General features: G+C 41.6%; 1 protein-coding gene across 1 annotated transcript; it reads right to left on the reverse strand.

Annotated features, from left to right (window-relative positions):
* Positions 1 to 7,586: 7,586 nt before the first annotated feature.
* On the reverse strand, positions 7,587 to 19,940 carry OCIAD2 (OCIA domain containing 2). Its single transcript, XM_052642165.1, has 7 exons — positions 19,896 to 19,940; positions 17,329 to 17,456; positions 13,211 to 13,307; positions 11,495 to 11,548; positions 11,135 to 11,182; positions 9,854 to 9,971; positions 7,587 to 8,621 (listed from the first exon to the last, which is right to left on the reverse strand). Exons 2-7 carry the CDS (start codon positions 17,392 to 17,394, stop codon positions 8,540 to 8,542), a joined length of 465 nt encoding a protein of 154 aa, XP_052498125.1. The 5' UTR covers positions 17,395 to 17,456; positions 19,896 to 19,940; the 3' UTR covers positions 7,587 to 8,539.
* Positions 19,941 to 21,340: the final 1,400 nt, after the last annotated feature.

The following is a 21,340-nucleotide window of genomic DNA, read 5'->3' on the forward strand; positions in this document are numbered from 1 at the left end:
TAAGTAGTGCTCTCAAGCTGCCTTTTTCCCGTAGGAATTAGGGATTCCAAGGTCTCTATATTATTCCTATCCAAGCTGATAGGATTTTTTAAACCTGTGGAGCTTGTAGGTCCACTTGATTACACAAAAGCCCCTGTAAGTCTGTTAGAAATAGTCTCTTCTATGTTGGCCTCCCTGTGAGGCTGATGAACGACCTCCCTAAAATTCTTGGAAGCCTTGGACAGGGTCTTCAAAGTATACCTTTAAGACTCATAGAAGGCCATTTGCATCTGAAATGTTCTGAGGCACTGTCATCTTTCTCAGATTTGAAATGAAATCTTAGTGCCCTTCTCTGAATTTGACCTTTGCCTGGAAGCTATTTCTGTATATGAGAATACTTCACTGGCTTAAAAGACTCTTCTGAGCCTTTATGTTTTCTCCAAGTCACATTTGTTCCTTATGTAAGGTTTTGCCTCTCATTTTACTTACACAGCTAGAAAAATCCAGGTGACATCCTCAGCACTGACCTGAAATAACTAGATCAAGTTTATTAGGTATATATATTTTTTATTTTCCACTTTACCACAGGTAGCAGTTTTGCTAAACTCTTACTACACAATCTTCCCCTGTGGCTCAGCTGGTAAAGAATCTGCCTGCAATACAGGAGACCTGGGTTCGATCCCTGGGTTGGGAAGATCCCCTGGAGAAAGGAAAGGCTACCTACTCTAGTATTCTGGCCTGGAGAATTCCATGGACTGTATATAGTCCATGGGGTCACCAAGAGTCGGACACGACTAAGAGACTTTCACTACACAGTTAGGGTCTCTTCCAGCTTCCAATAACATTTTCGTTTATTCCCTATAATTCCTGCTTTTCACCCTCATCCAGGCCCTTTAGGTTTTCATGAAAACCTCCTCAAGGTCCTGCGGGTATCCATCTGCCATTTGTTTCCCAAACCAGTGCCACGTGTTTTAGGTGTTTATGGCAGCTCCTTGCTTCCAGCTACCCAGTTTCTGTATTAGAGTTTGATAAGAAAGTAGAATTGTTCTGAATGAAAGAGATTTGTTAAGGAATTAGACCTTAGGAAATGGTGAAACTGATAAATCAGTCTATTTATTGTGTCTGCAACTAGTATTAGGCATGTTCTTATGGTCACGATAGAGACCTAAGTAGAAACAGGTCACTCTAGGCCTAAATTTGGAACTGTCATACCTTCATTTCTGCCTCATATTTTTCCTAAAGCAAGTCATATGGACAAGCCCAAGGTCAAGAGATAGGTAAGTACATCCCACTAACAATGGCAGAGAAATACAAAATTAGATGGCAGAAAGCTTGCATGTAAAGAGAGAGACGGAATTGGCTTACTCAAGGGTCTTCCCTGGTATTTCCCAATGCAGGGGAGTCAATCCCTGGTCAGGGAACCAGATCTCACATGCTGCAACTAAGAGTTTGCTTGCCTCAACTAAAAGACTGTGTGCCACAAGTAAGACCCAGTGTACCCAAATAAATGAATCGTTAAAAGAATTGGGCCAGTAGTACAATCACAAGGGGAGCAGAAGTGACCAGTCCTGCCCCTGGCATTCTAAAGGCATTTAGCTTGTATCTATCTCACACAGACATTCCATCACATTGTATTATAGCTATGTATTTAAATATCTTACCTCCTGCACTAATCTCTTTGAAAGCAGGGATTAGTTTATATATGTATGTATCCCTATTTCTTTAAACACATTGCCTTGTGTATTGAAGGTCCTGAAAAGTATTTGTGGAGTTAATGGATGAAGCCTTTCTGGGCTTCCAAATCATAAGCTCTGGTTTTCAAAACATTGTTAGGAAGCTTCCTTCTCCCCCACCCCCCCCCCCCCCCCCCCGCCCCCCGCCTCTATTTTTTGGCCATGTTGTGTGACACACAGAATCTTAGCTCCCTGAGCAGGGGTCGAGCCTGTGCCCCATGCAGTGGAAACGTGACGTCTTAACCACTGGACCACCAGGGAAGCCCCAGGGAGCTTCCTTGTTGATATTTCTTTCCTCACCATCATTAATTTCTACTTCCCAGGTTCCTTCTCTTGTCACTTCCCCATCTCCATCCTTATTCTTGCCCCAGCCGCTTCTAGAAATGAGAGAATCTAATAAAGTATTTTATAATATAAATTCTTCAAGACAGTCCTTCAGTCAAAAGATTTTTTAGACAACATGAATATTACACATTAATAAAGCAAAAGGTCATACTAGTTTTCAGTACAGGTGACACAAAACTTTAATCTCAAATTTTGGACTGAAAAGGACAGATACTTGAGTCTGAAAATAGTTCCATGAAATTGAAAAGAGATAAGTGTATAACGAGTTATGCTGAAGTTCAGAATGACCAGCTGTGTAAGCATAAAATAGGCAGATGAAACTTGAAGGCAGATCATCTGAAAAAGCCTAGCATGGGCCAAAGGCATGACACAATCACACAGGTTTGGACTATAGCAGTAGTTAGTTGTTATCCTCATAGCTAACATCCATTTGTTAGTGAATTAGGTCATAAGGATCCCATTTGGGCTCTAGCCCAGCAGAGGCCCCTGCCTCAGTGAGGAATGTTCTTCTTCCATTGGGTTTCATGCAGTCAAAAAGGAGTTCAAAGCTGAAATTGAAGCCTTACTCAATGGCCGGAGAATGAAGACATGGGAACTTAGTTCATAAACCAACTTCTTACATAGATGACTGAGGCAAGATTTTAGGGCAAGTTTAATGAGAGGGAGGCATATGCATTGCTTTTCTGAAAAGAGGGAGGGTTCTTCCTGGTGCCACCTCCTTTTTCCCCTGTGTGGTCCTCTGGCATCTGGGTCAGAAGCAGGTTGAACCACCATGGTGCAGACAGCCGGTGATCTTAGCCTGAATGGTTGGTGGTGAGGTAATTGGGAGTTGACATCATCAACCTTCTGGTTCCAACAGTTTGAGGTCTATGTGTTTTGTGGGCAGCATACAGTTAACTTCTCCCACCTGGTAGGAGTTTTAGTATCTTCGAAACATCCCGAAGGACATGCTCAGAGTATTAGCTACAGACATTGAGGAGGAACTAAAAGTCCTTGACTTTATTGGTGCAACTATTATTGCATGTGTGCGGAAGTGAAGAATATGCTAGTGTATAATATGCCGCTGGTCCAGCTTCACACAGCTACATGTTCTGGTCCCAGACTTTGAAGCCTCTGGGTTAATCACTGAAATATCTACAACTCTATAAATGTCTATGAAATCAGATTTCATAGTTCAGATTTGGATGTAGAGTTTCAAAGTGAAAATGTTTTCTGTTGATTAGCAAATTCCATTGTTGAATAGTAAGAAAATTACCTACATGACAGTTGTATTACTTAAGTCATTCAAGATAAGTATTACTATCACAATGTTAACAGAAGCTAGGAAAATCATTCTGACAGCATAGGAAGATAAAATCTTTGCTTAAATGAGAATTTAGAAAATATATTAGCATTGTATACAGTATATCATTATATATAGTTATAGATAGATAACATACAATATATATTGAAAAATCTGGAAATTATGATCTACTTTGGTAAATGAATCAGACATAAGAGGATTTTGCTACTATTTTTTAAATTGTGAGATGTTTATTTCATGGAGAATATAGTTAAACTCCAGCAATAACTTTTGAACTTCAGTATCACACCAAAGCAAAATTTAGAAACAAATGGTCACCCCAGCTAATACTGGGTGGATCATTTGAGCAATGACTCAGAATTGAAAATATCTTTTATAGAGTCCCTTCTAGTCACCCATACATACGTTACCTAGACAGGAACACACTTCTGGCATCACTAGAGTGTCAGGCCAGTTCATCACTCATGTCTGACTCTTTGCGACCCCATGGACTGTAGCATGCCCGGCTTCCCTGTCCGTCACCAACCCCCCTGGAGCTTGCTCAAACTCATGTCCATCAAGTCGGTGATGCCATCCAATAATCTCACCCTCTGTCGTCCCCTTCTCCTCCTGCCCTCAATCTTTGCCAGCATTAGGGCCTTTTCCAGTGAGTCAGTTCTTCATATCAGGTGACCAAAGTATAGGAAGCTTCCTTTTTCTTTTTCAGCTTCAGCATCAGTCCTTCTAATGTATATTCAGGAAGTATCACATGGAAATAAAATAAATCACTTCAATGATGTTTTCTGATTGGATGAGGATCATCCTTATTCTCATTACTGCCCTTCTCCACTATTAATGGGCTTCCCACATGGTACTGGGGTAAAGAGTTTGCTTGCCAAGGCAGGAGACATAAGACATATGGGTTTGATCTCTGGATTGGGAAGATCCTCTGGAGGAGATAATGGCAACACACTCCAGTACTCTTGCCTGGGAAATCCCATGGACAGAGGAGCCTGGCAGGCTACAGACATGGGGTTGCAAAGAGTCAGACACAATTGAAGCAACCTAGCAGGTATGCATGCCACTGTTAAGAACATTTTACCATGTTATCTAAATAAAATATGCAGGACAACACTTGTGATTTCAGATACTGTTTGTCTCTTCTTATAGGTACATCCACAAATAAAGTATCTCAGTCAGTTCAGTCGTTCAGTCATATCTGACTCTTTGCGACCTCATGGACTGCAGCATGCTAGGCCTCCCTGTCCATCACCAACTCCTGGAATTTACTCAAACTCATGTCCATTGAGTCAGTGATGCCATCCAACCATCTCATCCTCTGTCGTCCCCTTCTCCTCCTGCCTTCAATGAGTCAGTTTTTAGCATCAGGTGGCCAAAGTATTGGAGTTTCAGCTACAGCATCAGGCCTTCCAATGAATATTCAGGACTGATTTCTTTTAGGATGGACTGGTTAGATCTCCTTGCAGTCCAAGGGACTCTCAAGAGTCTTCTCCAACACCACAGTTCAAAAACATCAATTCTTCAGGGTTCAGTTTTCTTTATAGTCCAACTCTCACATCCAAACATGACTACTGGAAAAACCATAGCTTTGACCTGATGGACCTTTGTTGGCAAAGTAATGTCTCTTCTTTTGAATATGCTGTCTAGGTTGGTCATAGCTTTCCTTCCAAGGAGTAAGCTTTTAATTTCATGGCTGCAATCACCATGTGCAGTGATTTTGGAGCCCCCCAAAATTCCACTGTTTCCCCATCTATTTGCCATGAATTGATGGGACCAGATGCTATGATCTTAGTTTTCTGAATGTTGAGCTTTAAGCCAACTTTTTCACTCTCCTCTTTCACTTTCATCAAGAGGCTCTTTAGTTCTTCACTTTCTGCCATAAGGGTGGTATCATCTGCATATCTGAGGTTATTGATATTTCTCCCAGTAATCTTGATTCCAGCTTGTGATTCATCCAGCCCTGCATTTCGCATGATGTACTCTGCATAGAAGTTAAATAAGCAGGGTGACAATATACAGCCTTGATGTATTCCTTTCCCGATTTGGAACCAGTCTGTTGTTCCATGTCCAGTTCTAACTGTTGCTTCCTGACCTGCATACAGATTTCTCAGGAGGCAGGTCAGGTGGCCTGGTATTCCCATTCTCTTTAAAGATATTCCACAGTGTGTTGTGATCCACACAGTCAAAGGCTTTGATGTAGTCAATAAGGCAGAAGTAGAACTCTCTTGCTTTTTCAATGATCCAGCAGATGTTGGCAAATTGATCTCTGGTTCCTCTGCGTTTTCTGAAACCAGCTTGAACATCTGGAAGTTCATGGTTCACGTACTGCTGAAGCCTGGCTTGGAGAATTTTGAGCGTTACTTTATTAGCATGTGAGATGAGTGCAACTGTGTGGTAGTTTGAGCATTCTTTGGCATTGCCTTTCTCTGGGATTGGAATGAAAACTGACCTTTTCCAGTCCTGTGGCCACTGCTGAGTTTTCCAAATTGGCTGGCATATTGAGTGCAGCACTTTCACAGCATCATCTTTTAGGATATGAAATAGCTCCACTGGAATTCCATCACCTCCACTAGCTTTGTTCATAGTGATGCTTCCTAAGGCCCACTTGACTTCGCATTCCAGGATGTCTGGCTCTAGGTGAGTGATCACACCATTGTGATTATCTGGGTGGTTAAGATCTTTTTTGTATAGTTCTGGGTATTCTTGCCACCTCTCCTTAAGATCTTCTGCTTCTGTTATGTCCATAACATTTCTGTCCTTTATTGTGCCTGTCTTTGTGTGAATATTCCCTTGGTATCTCTAATTTACTTGAAGAGATCTCTAGTCTTTCCCATTCTATTGTTTTCCTCTATTTCTTTGCAGTATCTAAACATTACATTTTAAATCCCAAAAACCAAATGTGACAATTTTCCATTTTCTTCACTCTTGAACATCAGTCCAATAAGGAATAAGGATAGTTTTGCCAAGGAAGCTGGTTAGATAGCCAATGTTTACCATGTAGTCTCTTCAGTTCTTTCTTTTATGCAATTTTATGTAAAATTTTATCTTGTTCTTTGCCAAGGTTTTTTTGTTGTAAATCACGAAAATACTGCTTCAAAAACTTACGACCACCTTGCTGGTGAGTGTTGATAACTGCTAAATGCAAACAGACAAATGCTGCTCCTTTAACATCTTTCCAAAAACAGAGCCACCCTCAGACACCTGTTTCCTAATAAACACAAGAGATAATGCAGCAGTTAGTCAAGATTTCTTGGCTGACCTTCGAGGTTTTTTCCCTGATTGATTTGCTTTCACACTAAGATCACTGTGATAAACTGCTTCAATAAGAAACTTATCCATTTAGGAAAATCAGAGAGCCCAAACCATAATCCCAATTGGAGTCAGAAGGACTATGAAGATGTCAGCAATAAGCATAATGTTCCCTTTCAGCAATAATAGATTCATCCTTCCCCACTACCCCAAGATGGGTTTTCACATTGACTTGCTGTGCTCAACAATGTGAAAATACTCTGATCCCTGGGAATTCATTTTCGGGAACACAGAAAATAAATGTGCCCAATTCTGAATTTCTGCCAATAGCTGAGATAATACAGAGTCATCAATTGCTAGTTGTCAGAACCAGGAGTTAAACTGCACCCATGAACCCAGGATATTGACTCTGCATCCTGATTTATACAAAAAGAATTTTATTGACAGGAAGAAAACCCAGGGCATGTAATATAAAAGTGTGTGGGTGTTAGTTGCTCAGCTGTGTCTGATTCTTCTCAACCCCATGGACTATAGCCCAACAGTCTCCTCTGCCCATGGGATTCTCCAGGCAAGAAAACTGCAGTCGGTTACCATTCCCTTCTGCAGGGGATCTTCCCTACCCCAGGATCAAACCCGAGTCTCCTGCATTGCAGGCAGATTCTTTACCATGAGCCATAAGAGAAGCCCTCAATATAAAAAGAGACATGGTCAAAATTACTCCATTTCATATACTTAATATCCATGTAAAAATAAAAACTTCTAAATATTTTTGATGTAGAAAATAAAATATATATCAAGCATTAATTTTTTTCTTTGAATTTTTTTTTATTTTTAAGCATTAACTTTCAATGAGGTTTTCCTTTTTACCTCCATGATACAGTTTTCAAGATGAGTTAAGTAAAACGTAAAGTGTACATACACAAACCTTCATTAAATGAATGCTGACACATATATATAAAGCATTTTCCTGAGAAAGTACAAAGATGCAGAAATTTTCATGTAGGGCTCAGAGAACCTAACAAAGGCAAAAGGTCCCCAGTGGGAGAGTTTGTCTTCATGCAAAAAAACCTGGAGTGAGAATAGGAATACAACTCTTGGGGTTGGATTGGCTCCCTCTGAGCTCCTTTAAAACCCTGAAGTTTATCAGTCTGAATTAATTCTTCCAGTGATTCTTCCCAGAAATATGCAAACTGTCCCAGAGGGACATTTGGAGAAGTTGTGTTTATTCTTTTAAGCCAGCAGCAGCATACAAAAGAGCCCCAGTTCTCGAGAACTGACCATGAGCTAAGCAAGTAACCTAAAACAACCAGCTTTCCCAAAACTTCACCAAACCGGGCAGACATAAAATCACTGCTGCTGCTGCTGCTGCTGCTGCTAAGTTGCTTTAGTCGCTAAGGTCACTAAAAGGATAGCTGATTTATATTGTGACGCACTCAAATGAAATATTTTTCATTAAGTTAAAAAAGCTTGGCCCCTACATTTTAGAAACCGCTTCCCATAGACACAGTCTTTCTTGTATTTCTGTATTTCTACCTCCATACACATTGGTTTTCTTTGGGCATGATTTCCCAAGTTTCTCAGCATTCATTCCTGTTCTCGATCAGAGATCTTAAAACCCTGAACAAAAGCAAGAGTGAAATGGGAGTGAATGGGGGTGAATCAGAGAAGACTTCAAACTCTTTCATTTAGCTGTAAGGAAATAAGAGTGCAATGCAATGTTATTTGGTGTATGAAAGCTCCCAACATGTTCTTAAACAGCAGAAAACATGGAATGCTCAAAATTGAGAATTAACAGGAAAGCATTTCAATAGAGCAAGGGAATCACAATGTTGCTGTTCCACAGTAAGTAAGTTATTTTAAAGTACACTTGACATTTTAAAGGTGGACAAATTCAGATGCTCTTAGAGACTTCAGTGCCCACAGACAGAGTTTAGGAAGTTGAAGGCTGTGAACTTCTCTCCTGACTTAATCCATGCTTTGTTTTGCATTCCTCACAGGTAAGCAGGCAGTGCCTAAAACAGAAGCAAAAATGTTGGTTTGTACTTTGACACTGGAAGCTCTAGTCTGAACACAATATTATTTAGAGATTAAAAAAAAATTTAATTGATATATAGCTAGTTTACAATGTGTTAGTTTCTAGTGTACGCAAAGTGATTCAGTTCTCCATATACATATGTTTATATATATATTATTTTCTACTATGGTTAATTACAGGATATTGAATATAGTTCCCTGGGTTATACAGTAAGGCCTTGTTGTTTATCTATTTTTTATATAGTAGTTGTGCATCTGTTAATCCCAAACTCCCAATTTGTTCTCATCCCCTTTCCCCTTTGGTAACCATAAGTTTATTTTCTATGTTTTTGAGTCTGTTTCTGTTTTGTAAATAAATTCATTTACATCATATTTTAGATTATTTAGAAGCATTTTCTAAGCCAAAGTTTTCAAGCTTGTTTTTTCTCAGGAATAATCAGAGTTGTTTCTTGGTTTCAGACTCCTGGAATTCCATCCACTAGAAGGCCAACAATGATCTTCCTGTCCAATGTTGTTGTCAGCATGCTGTGCTGCCTTTCAAACAAGTATGGGGTGTTTAGAGTAAGGTGTCCCCAACAGGAGTCCTATAGTACCATGGTAGAAATAGTTATTATTCACTGAGCACTCACTGAGTGTCATAAACAATCATTCCTATTCCTTATAACATCCCATAAAAAAATTCTGATCGCCATTTTATACAGATGAGAACACTGAAGATTTGAGAGTTTAAGAAACATGTCCAAGGTCACACAACTTGGTAAGTAAACAGAACTGCCTTTGAACCCAGCAACTCTAACAGCAGAGGTAATGTGGCTAACTCCAGAGTCCTACTGCTTGTATCCGCTCATGAACATCACAACTTATATTAATAGTAAAGGCTCTGAGAAGTCTTGCAATTGAGAGTCCTGGTTAAACTTGTGTAATCTTGTGACTGTAGAAGCTGTGTCGGCTGATTAAGGCATTCATTAGACACTTGTACAATGTCTTGAACATAGTAGGTACTTACTAAATGATTGATGAGCAAACAAAATAGGTAACTCAGTTAAATCATAATTATTAAAGAAGTTAAATAGCAACAACTCAAACTTAGAATTTTTTTTAACATATCAATGTTAAAAACTATTTTAATATTACAAATGGTTGAATGACCTTTCATTTACTTTTTAATAGTTACCTTTATTATAATCCCTTAACCAAACAGAGTACAAACCTGTTATGCCCTGGACCGAAACCGGCTCCACGCAGCTGGCCTTCAAAGGAATGGAATTTACTTTGGCATACTCCTATATACGATGCTTTTCCAAGGCCAAATCCTAAGATACCAGCAACTGTAAAAGCAGGTTAGGAAAGATAAACAATTTAAATATTTGGAACCTCTGTTGTCTGCTACAACTTTCTTTATTAACAGCAATAATTCTTATATCAAAAGTACCTTACTAAATCAATGAGCAAAAACTCTGGGAATGAAGCTCTCTATTAAAGAGCAGGATTGGGAACTAGAGAATTTTTGATCTCCTCAGTTTTGAACTGGAGATAGAAGGGCCAGGTTACAGCAAGTCAAGGTGATGCTCTGACACGGGCAGCCAGGGGGAGGCCCAACTGGCAGACCAGTCTGTGAAGTCACCCAGGAAGGGAGAGGTGGGACTTGAGTTGTGGCTCTGGGTAGCCTCTAAATCACTAGGTAGGAGTGATTCTCTGTAAGGATCGAGTATGGGGAGCCACATTATCTTGCAGGCAGGGGAGGGAGGTCACGAGGCAGGACCATGGAAAACATTTCTAACATGCTATTCTTGCCGGGAATGAGGTTTTGGATGGTACACCAGAATGCATCTTCTGTGGGCATAAAAGGTCTCTGCATAATCAGTGCAAGAAGGTGAAAGCCTAAGTTTATGGTAAATGTATATTAGAAAACGGGCTTCCCTGGTGGTTTAGTGGTAAAGAATCTGCCTGCCGGTGTAGGACACTCAGGTTCAATCCTTGAGTTATGAAGTACCCCTGGAGGAGGAAATGACAACCCACTCCAGTATTCTTGCCTGGAGAATCCCACGGACAGAGGAGCCTGGTGGGCTACAGTCCATGGGGTCCCGAAAAAGTTGGACATGACTTAGCAACTAAACAACAACGTTATCAGAAAGCCCTGATTTTAAAAAAAACTATTCATTTATCACATCCATTATAGAAAATATTTGGAAAAGATTGGCCAAAATAAAAAATTAAAATCCCTTCTGGAGCTGTTGTTCAGAGGCTATGCTGGCAATGTCCTCTTGTGTCTCCTGCCAGGCCCTCCTAGGCCACGCTTCAGAGAAGACTAAGGTGAAGTCCCTACTGCTCAGCTTTCAGTCAGAAAGTGTCGAATGAACTAAAAAACTGCAATGTGGCAAAAAATGGACACTAGTGTTTCAGAGAGGTTGACCTGGACATTCCTATCTCCAGTTACTATAAACATTTCCTTTTTATAAAAACGAATCTTTGTTTAACTTCTATCACTTACGTGCAACTTTAGGCAATGAACCAAATCTTGGATTTGCTGCTAAATAACCTAGGAAGTAATGTATAAAGACATTATTATTTCATTTTATAACATTTAAATTTATAAAGGATAAAGAAGTCTTAATTTCATCTGCAAATTTAATTTCCCTTTGCCATGTAACCTAACACAGTCACTCATTCCAGGGAAGAGGACATCTCTGGGAAAGAAGTATGGGGACATAGACTAGAAACAGTCTAAAGCCTGCATAAATAAATCCTTCACCAAAACAGAAATGCCAAGTATTGTACCAAAACCTGCCAGGAAGACCACAGGAAACTGAATTCTCTTAAGTTAAAACATTTACTAAATACCGACTCTTACCATGATGGACCAGTCCTTGGGTGACAAGCATGCTTACAAGAGAAAAAGGCAGAGCTGTAAAACAAAAAAGCCCTTAAGTATTGGTATTGTGAAATTTGGCACCTCCCCTAGAGGTCAGGGAGAATTACTCTGGTTTTTTCTTCTTACTTTGGCAGTGAGATCTTAGTCATTTGTTACTTTACTTATTTGACAAATATTAAGTACCACATGGAGAATTTTCTTGGGGTCTGTCCCAGGCACTCAACCTAACGCACAGCATTAACATAACAAAATCTAGACTTCCTGCAATTCCATCTCCCAACACCCACCATGCATCATGACTCTCATCACTACATACAACATAGGCATCTTTGTGTGAGTGTGCACTGAGCTGGGGAATTTGGGAGTTGCCGTGAGCTGTATAGTTAGTAAATCTCAATCCTGCAAAAAAGTTTTTTTTAAAAAAGGACAATAAAATGCACATCCTGTTTAGGATAGTGCCCTGCTTTTGTCTTTTAATGCCATTTTGTTGCACGATTTGGATATGTTTATTTTCTGAAAATTACTATATTTGCAGTAAACATGGGCAATGTTTAGAGATGATTTTTAAAAACAGACACATTGGTCTGGCAAAAGCAGTTTCTAGTCAAAATGTGTCAAATGACTTCTTCCCCAGCAGGGAGAAGTGATTATATACATATATATAATCTTATATATATTAACAGGATTATTATATAATATATATTATTATATATTTTTATATATATATATATACTATTTGATTTGGCTTAGTTGCTAGCTCTTCCTAGTAACCAAGCCAAATCAAATAGCAACCAGCTTTTCCACTCAAATCTATCTACCTGATGGTAGGCAAATGAGTCATACTGTAATGTTAATCTACTAGGGGCTTACTTCAATAACTTACTCATGGGTTATCAGAAAATAATTTCTAACAGCATGATCAATAAACAGTAATGCATAGCAAATATCAACTTCTAAGCAGTGTTATTTCCAAAACAATTGATACTGGATTTAAATGATTTAAGAAATCAAAATGAGTATTTCAAAGTAAAATTATCTCTATGCCAGCAATAATGGGACTATATCTACAGGCTCTAGTATGACATTTTCAAATGAAAAGTCATGAATTTTTAAAATTAGATGGGACTTTAACGCACTGCCTGAATTCACACCCTTGTCTTATATAAAGCAGGTCCAGAAAGAGAAAGAGACTTGACAGAAAAAGTTATTTCAAGACACTGTAAGGGAAGTATTAACAGAATGCTCCCACTCTTCATTCATTCCACAAATATTTAACTGGTTCACATATTTTTATATGTGAAGCACTGTGCTTGGCTCTAGGAGGGCGCAATGAACCTGAACTTGATGAAGGTTAGAGTCCAGTGGAATTGTGGAAGGTCTACTCTTTCAAGAAATTCTAAGTTAACACTCTTGGTTCACTTTCTCGGTCACATGAAGGAAAGTGTTAGGGGTGAATCACTTTTTGCTAAGGAGGGTCAACAGCTCCTACATCAGATATTGTCCCTGCCCTTAAAAAAGTCTCAATATGAATTTAAATTCCAAACAGCCTCAGATACCAATGTTCTTCCCGGAATTATGCAAAGTTCCTGCTCAAAAAAAAAAAAAAAATCATTACGATAATTCTAATATGATATTAGGCAGTTTATATTAGGCAGCAAATAAAGTGTTAACAACAATTAAGAGGGGTGCGATTACCTCTCTTCCAGAAACTTTCTTCTTGACATTCCCGGATAATCTTTGAAATCTCTGATCTGTGGATGTGCAGTTTTGATTTTGGACAAAACAACAGACTCTGCAAGAGAAGTTACATGATGAGTTGACTGAAATCATCAGAAAAGCATCTGTTCTATTTTCCCCCCGAGGAGGGCAAGGAGGTCTCTTCCCTCTGGTCTCAGTGTGTGTGCCTTAGATCCCGGCTGCCAGCACTGAGCAATAGCCAGTTTCAGCCAGCGCTTTCCAGATGCAAGCGCTGGGTGAACTTGAGCAAGAAAAGAATTTTTTTGAGAAGCAAACAGTGATTCATGGTTTAGCGAGCATAAAGCAGATATCTGGTCATAATGCGTTACTGCTGAGGCCACATTTTCTTTCTTAAATATTTTTTTAACTAGGCTGCACCAGTACTCTTGCCTGGAGAATCCCAGGGATGGCGGAGCCTGGTGGGCTGCTGTCTATGGGGTCGCACAGAGTCGGACACAACTGAAGCGACTTACCAGCAGCAGCAGCACCAGTTCTTAGTTGTGGCATGCGGACTCTAGTTCCCTGACCAGGGACTGAACCCTGGCTCCCTGCATTGGAAGCTCAGAGTCTTAGCCACTGGACCACCAGGGAAGTCCCCACATTTTCTTCTTACTTCTAGCCTCTGCACACAGTCACTTCCCCTGCAATTCTACTCACTCTCTGGGTTGTAATCTTTTGTTGTTCAGTGACTCATTAATTTTTTATTATGGTAAAATACCCATAATAGTTACCATTTTAACCATTTTACTTAAAATTTTTTTTCATACTCTGGTATACTTTATTTTTAAAAAAATTCTATATTGAAGTATAGTTGGTTTACAAAAATGTGTTTAACCATTGTATACAATAAAAAGTATACAATAAATGGCATTAAGTATATCTATAATATTGTGCAGCCATATCTATCTAGTTCCAGAACTTTTTCATCACCCTCAAAGGAAATTCCATACCCATCGAGGAGTCTCTCCTCATTCCCTAATCACCTAGCAACCATTAATCTGCTTCTTTAACTTCTATGCAGAGTACATCATGAGAAACGCTGGGCTGGAAGAAGCATAAGCTGGAATCAAGATTGCCAGGAGAAATATCAATAACCTCAGATATGCAGATGACACCACCCTATGGCAGAAAGTGAAGAGGAACTAGAAAGCCTCTTGATGAAGGTGAAAGAGGAGAGTGAAAAAGTTGGCTTAAAGCTCAACATTCAGAAAACGAAGACCATGGCATCTGGTCCCATCACTTCACGGGAAATAGATGGGGAAACCATGGAAACAGTGTCAGACTTTATTTTGGGGGGCTCCAAAATCACTGCAGATCGTGACTGCAGTCATGAAATTAAAAGACGCTTACTCCTTGGAAGAAAAGTTATGACCAACCTAGATAGCATATTTAAAAGCAGAGACATTACTTTGCCAATAAAGGTCCGTCTAGTCAAGGTTATGGTTTTTCCAGTGGTCATGTATGGATGTGAGAGTTGGACTGTGAAGAAAGCTGAGTGCCAAAGAATTGATGCTTTTGAACTGTGGTGTTGGAGAAGACTCTTGAGAGTCCCTTGGACTGCAAGGAGATCCAACCAGTCCATTCTGAAGAAGATCAGCCCTGGGATTTCTTTGGAGGGAATGATGCTAAAGCTGAAACTCCAATACTTTGGCCACCTCATGCGAAGAGTTGACTCATTGGAGAAGACTCTGATGCTGGGAGGGATTGGGGGCAGGAGGAGAAGGGGACGACAGAGGATGAGATGGCTGGATGGCATCACTGCCTCGATGGACGTGAGTGTGAGTGAACTGCAGGAGTTGGTGATGGACAGGGAGGCCTGGCGTGCTGCGATTCATGGGGTCGCAAAGAGTCAGACACGACCGAGCGACTGAACTGAACTGAACTGATTCTGGATATTTTGTACAAACAATATCATACAGCATGTGACCTCGTATGGCTAGCTTCTTTCCCTTTGTGTAATGTTTCAAAGGCTCATCCACGTTGTAACATGTATTTCATTTCTTTTTATGGCTCAGTAATGTTCCAGTGTATGCACGTAACACATTCTGTTTATCCATTCATCCATTGATGGATATCTGGACTGTTCCCACTGTCGACTATTGTGAATAATGCTGCTGTGAACATTCCTGTACAAGTTTTAGTTTTCCGCTCTGCTGGGCCATGTTGTAACTCTGTGTTTAACTTATTGGGGAACTGCCAAACTGTTTTCCATAGGAGCTGCACCATTTTACAAACCCACCAACAATGTATGAGGTTTTCAATTTTTCTATATCCTTGTCAACACTTGTTATTTTCTGTTTTCTTTCTTTTCTGTTAGTTGCACTGTGCAATTTATGGGATTTAGTTCCCCTACCAGGGGTTGAACCCCAGTATTTCTTTTTTAAAATTAGCACATTAAATGCTTTTAATATAAATTATTAATTTGTTTAAAAAGCTAAATTGTTTCTGTTTTTGATTGTGGTCATGCTAGTGGTTGTGAAATGGTGGTTGTGATTTGCATTTTCCTAATGACTAATGACATTAAGTATCTTTTCATCAAATTTTTGGCCATGTGTATATCTTCTTTGGAGAAATACCTATTCAAGCCCTTTGCTCATTTTTTAATTAGGTTGTCTTTCTGTTGTTGAGTTGTAAGAGCTCTTTATATATTATGGATACTAAACCCTTATCAGATATATAATTCATAAATAATTTTTCCCATTCTGTGGGTGATTCATTTGTTTTTTAGAAACAAACTTTATTGAAATTTTACCTTAAATCACACTTATATTTCCTTGTTTGTGAATTACTTATGTAGGTCCTTTGCCTTTTATCTCTTGGAATTTTAGTGATTTTCTTGCAGGTCTATGGCTTTTGAAGTTCACCCTGTTGATTTTGCAAATGTTCTTTTTGGACTTTCTGTAGTAGATGTCAGTGTGAATGGTGATTACCATTTCTCGAACACTTGCCCCTGGGCCAGGCACTGTGCCAAGCACTTTACTTGGTGAGATGAGGTACAAGGACCCTACGGTGCCAGTGCCTTCAGAGCTCTACCTACCACCCAAGCAGGCCACTCCTCTCTTCTTCCTCAGCTCCCCCAGTGCAGCACGCGGAAGCAGTGGTCAGGGTTGGCCACAGCAACCAGAGAAGGAGCTGCTCTTATGTTCCACTTATGTTAGCTCAGCAAACACTCCTCCTTACCCCAGTGTAAATAGTTCTTCTTGGTTCTGCCTGTGGCAGAGATAAGCATCTCTCTCCTTCCCCTCCCCTAAACACACACACATGCAGGGTCAGGGAACCCGACTATCACAGCTGCTGTGAGTCCTGCAGTCAAGACTGAAGTTCCAGCAGAGTGTCCTCAGGGAGCTCTGGTGAGCCTTTTCTGTGGAGCCATAAATGTTTCATGGCTCTCCATTTCACAGAGGCAACTTGGGTGTCTAAATTCTTTTCCTTGTGACACGATATCATTTGTCTATTTGCCTCTCCTAAACTTTGCTCTTAAATATAATCCTCATAACCCATTTTTAGCTTGAAAAGTTGACCTCAGAGAACATTAACTCTACTTACCCATCACAATACCTTCTCTTTTCTTCATTCATGTGTCCCTGAGACATATAATCTTCGTTCTCAACAAGCTGAAAAACTATGCCCCAGTTAACACTTGGGTTCTCAATCTGATGACTAATTTAGTAGTTAAGGGCTCTGCCATCTCGAACAGTAACTACAGTCAGCAGCATATCCTTAGCATGATTAGCCTTGGTAACAGAAATGTAAAAAACTTGCATCATGTAGCGTTCTGTTAGATTCAATAAAGAGTTTTGCTCTGCTAAAGGAAACCTCTTCAGTCACTGACAACCTATAGAAGAGTTAGTTAAGTTGAATTCTAAACAGGGAAGAGTAAAGAAAAGATTTTGTAAATAAAAATCTCCTTTTCAAGACAGCCAGAAACATACTTTTCTTCTCCATTCTATTTTCCTTGAGCCTATCCCACAATGTGGCAGGCAGAGAAAAGTAAGACAATTGATCAAGGATGAGGTTTAAGGGGAAGTCCTGTATATTCCTCTTCAGATGGCAGACTTCAAATGATAAATACATACCTGCTTGCTTGGTGGTGGCAAATGGGGACCCTTTTCTTGGTTTTCATGTGTGGACACTGAAGCCATGATGACTTTGTCTTTGCTTCTCTTCTAGCTGAGTGGACTCAGCTTCCTGGTTGACCCACTATCTAAGGAAAGTAGAAGAGAGTCACCGTGCAGTGACTGAACATTTATGTCAACCATAAAAACACCCTTAGGATCAACACCCCTATTTGGGAAACTTATTTACATTTTGTCATTAATCTTAACTTCCAACCACCTGCAAACTCACTTTCTAATGCTCCTACCCCAGCAACACACACACACACACACACACACACACACACACACGCACACTAACAGACTGATGGTGACAGATCAGAGGTGGAGTCGAGTGGGATGTCAAAGAAGGCACAGTGAAATGGTTTACAACCTATAGTGTCAGTCAGCTGGTCGTGTCTCACTCTTTGTGACCCCACAGACTGTGTAGCCTACCAGGCTCCCTCTGTCCATGGAATTCTCTAAGCTGGAGTGGGTAGCCATTCCCTTCTTTAGAGGATCTTCCCAACCCAGGGATCCAACCCGGGTCTCCCGTGTTGCAGGCAGATTCCTTACCATCTGAGCCACCAGGGAAGCCCTTAAGACTTATAAACTACCCTGAAAAAATTTCAATTCATTACAAGGTCATTAACTTACACAAATATTTACTGTCTATTATGTGCCAGACCAAAGGATACAGAAGAAGATGAAATCAATACTAAAGTAACTCACAGTCTACTGGGAAGACAGGCAGTTATACAACATGTAGAAGTCTTCCCTAGAGGTAGGCACAAGGTGCTGAGGAAGGAGAGGAAAGAAGGCATGTTCTCTCTGGTTAGATCTGAAGACACTTGAGCTTTCAAGATGGCCTGTGGGGAGTGGATGGACTCCAGGGGAGGGAGACCAGATTGGAAAGAGCCATCATAGTCTAGAGAATGAAGTCAAGAGGCCTGAACCAAGACCCTTGTGGGAAGGCTAGAGATGATAATTTTGCATCTGGAAATGTTGGATTTGGGTGCCTGTTGGGGCATACATTGGAATGAGCCATTAGGAATTAGAATATTTGAGGATTTGGGTCTAGAGTTACAGAATAAGAGTAGGCTGGAAAGATCAGTTTGGAAGTTGCCATCCAGGAGATGACAGGTAAAGTGGGAAACAGGAATAAAATTGTGTAAGAAGAGGACTAGAGAACGTGAACATTGAGGCCAAGGGAATACCAACAGGAGGAAGAACAACAACAGGCCAAGGAAAGGACTGAGAAAGAAGAGCTGATACAAAAAGGAAAGAGTGTCTGAGGAAGAAATAAATCATCAGTCTCACGTGGCTCAGAACAACGGGCATAGTCCAGGTGAACCATGAACCTTACCCAACCTCCTGCCCAGTCAACGGGCCACTGTCCTCTGCAGGTCCAGACTCCATGACAACCACTGACTTCCATGCAAAACGAACATATTTTCATACACAATTCAGTTTCCTACTAAGCTGCCAGGAATATCAGCCAAGGGGATGCATACTTGACCAAGTTTCACTTTCGGTGCTTGATGTTATTGTAGAGGGAGTATGATGCCCTAGGGTGGAAAGTCTTGGAATCAGGAAGACCTGAGTTCAGATCCTGACTACTTGGTAGCCTGGCTTTGGGGTAAGTAACTTGAAGTGTCTGTGCCGCAGCTTCTCAACTGCCAAGCGCAGGTAACGGATCTTAAGGGGCTAGAACAAGGATGAGGGGTGAGGTCCACAAGTCAGCAGTTCCACACCCAGCACCCAGCGTGTGTGTGAGCAGTAAAGGGCAGCTGTCAGAACCCTGAGCACCCTATTTCTGGAGGACTTCCAGGAAGTCTTTGCTGCCATAAGGCCAAATTAGATTATCTTTGCCTAGTTAGGCCATTGCCTCAAATCCGGAAGCAAACACACTATAACTGGGCTTTGGTGGTGAAGTCCCTTCACAGCCACTTAGCCTTCAGTCCACATTTAAGCTGGGCTTCTCAGGGTGTTGCCTAAAGGTGCAGCCCCCACCCTATGCCCAGATCTGGTGTGGGGTCCCTCTGCTTCTTTAGTTGTTGGGGGTGGGGTGGCAGAAGTCCTGACGGGTGGGCAGTGGGAGGGAGGCGGTCGGCAGGATAGGGGGGTGGGGGCGTGTGATCGGACACAGGGCGGGTCCCTGCACTTTCTGGTAGGGGAGTAGGGATGGGGAGTAGGGGTTGGGGTGGAGCGGGATCAGCGTGCAGGAAACTGCTGCCATCGGGGTCGCATCCGGAGCCGGGCCAGAGGGGTGGCGGTGTAAGGGGCGATTCTAGGCTAAGTACCACCGTCCTGAGGACCCCAGAAGTCATGTAGTCAAAGAAGGCCACCCCCTCTCGCTATCGCACCCGCTGTTACCTGCCCCCACCCCCCAAGAGGGCACCCCCGCGGGGCTGAGGATCGCCTCGCAGGCCGCGTCTCCCTCGCGCGCCCAGCCAAGCTCGCCACCCTGTGCGGCCGCGGCTGCAGCTCGGATGCTCCGGCTTCCCCGGTGCCCGCGCCCGCCCCTGGCGAGCCCCCGGAGCCCTTACCGTGGTCCCCTTACCGCGCTCGCTTCCAGGACGTTGCCTGTGCTCTGCACCTTCCCTCCGCCTCTTTCTTCCTCTCGCTCCGCCCCCGTGGCGCCCCGCCCCTCGCTTCCTCGCGTGAGTCATTCAACAAGTGCACCCCATCCCCCGTCTCGCAGTCCCTCTCTCTGTCGGTGGCCTCACACCCACACACAACTGCCCCGGCTGAAACCCGGCTCCTGTTGGAATCTCCGACTCCACTCCCAAGTCTTGTCCAGACACCCGGTAGATTCTACTGAATACTTCCTCGATTGCCTTTCAAATAACTCCTTTCCTCCCAACAAAAACAGCGACAACCATTTATTGAACACCCTCCCTCCTTGGACGAGGCGGCTACTTCCACTTATCTGCAGGCTTGTCTTGTCTTTTCTTTTTTTGCAGTGTAATTGGCATAACGTTATATTAATTTTAGGAGCTCAACATAACGGTTCAATATTTGTATACGTTGCAAAATGATCACTCAGTAAATCTAGTTAACATCCCTCACTATTTGTAGTTACCAAAAAAAATTACCCCACCCCTCCCCTTGGATGAGGATTTTTAAAATCTCCTTTTGGCAACTTTCAAATATGCAACATATATATATATAGTATTATTAACTGTAGTTGCCTTGCTGTACGTTACATTCCCATGACTTATTTTATAACTGGAATTTTCCACCTTTGATGCCCTTCACTCATTTTGGCCATCTCTATGCAATCTTTTCTACAACTCTCTACAGAGAATACTGTTATCTGCATTTTATGGACCAGGCAACTGAGCTGTGCCAGGCCACACTGGTTGTTCAGTCTCAGTGGTGTCTGACTCTTTGCCACCCATGCACTGCAGCACACCAGGCCTCCCTGTCCTTCACCATCTCCCAGAGCTTGCTCAAACTCATGTCCACTGAGTTGGTGATGCCATCCAGCCATCTCATCCTCGGTCGTCCCCTTCTCCTCCTGCCCCCAATCTCTCCCAGCATCAGAGTCTTTTCCAGTGTCAACTCTTCGCATGAGGTGGACAAAGTACTGGAGTTTCAGCTTTAGCATCATTCCTTCCAAAGAAATTCCAGGGCTGATCTTCAGAATGGACTGGTTGGATCTCCTTGCAGTCCAAGGGACTTTTAAGAGTCTTCTCCAACACCACAGTTCAAAAGTATCAATTCTTGGGCACTCAGCTTTCTTTATGGTCCAACTCTCACATCCATACATGACTACTGGAAAAACCTTAGCTTTGACCATATGAACCTTTGTCGGCAAAGTATTTAAATAAAAAATAAAAGATACGTCTTTACTACCTGGGTCACTCTCCCCAACCTCAGCTGCCATTCCTCCCTGGAATATGCCACTGGGACTCGGGGAATGTCTTGAGTTGGAAGAGAGACTGTGCATCAGATGGAAGGCCCTTATCAATCTTTTCTGACTGTCCTA

This window comes from Budorcas taxicolor, chromosome 6 (assembly GCF_023091745.1).
Source record: "Budorcas taxicolor isolate Tak-1 chromosome 6, Takin1.1, whole genome shotgun sequence".
NCBI classification, from domain to species: domain Eukaryota; kingdom Metazoa; phylum Chordata; class Mammalia; order Artiodactyla; family Bovidae; genus Budorcas; species Budorcas taxicolor.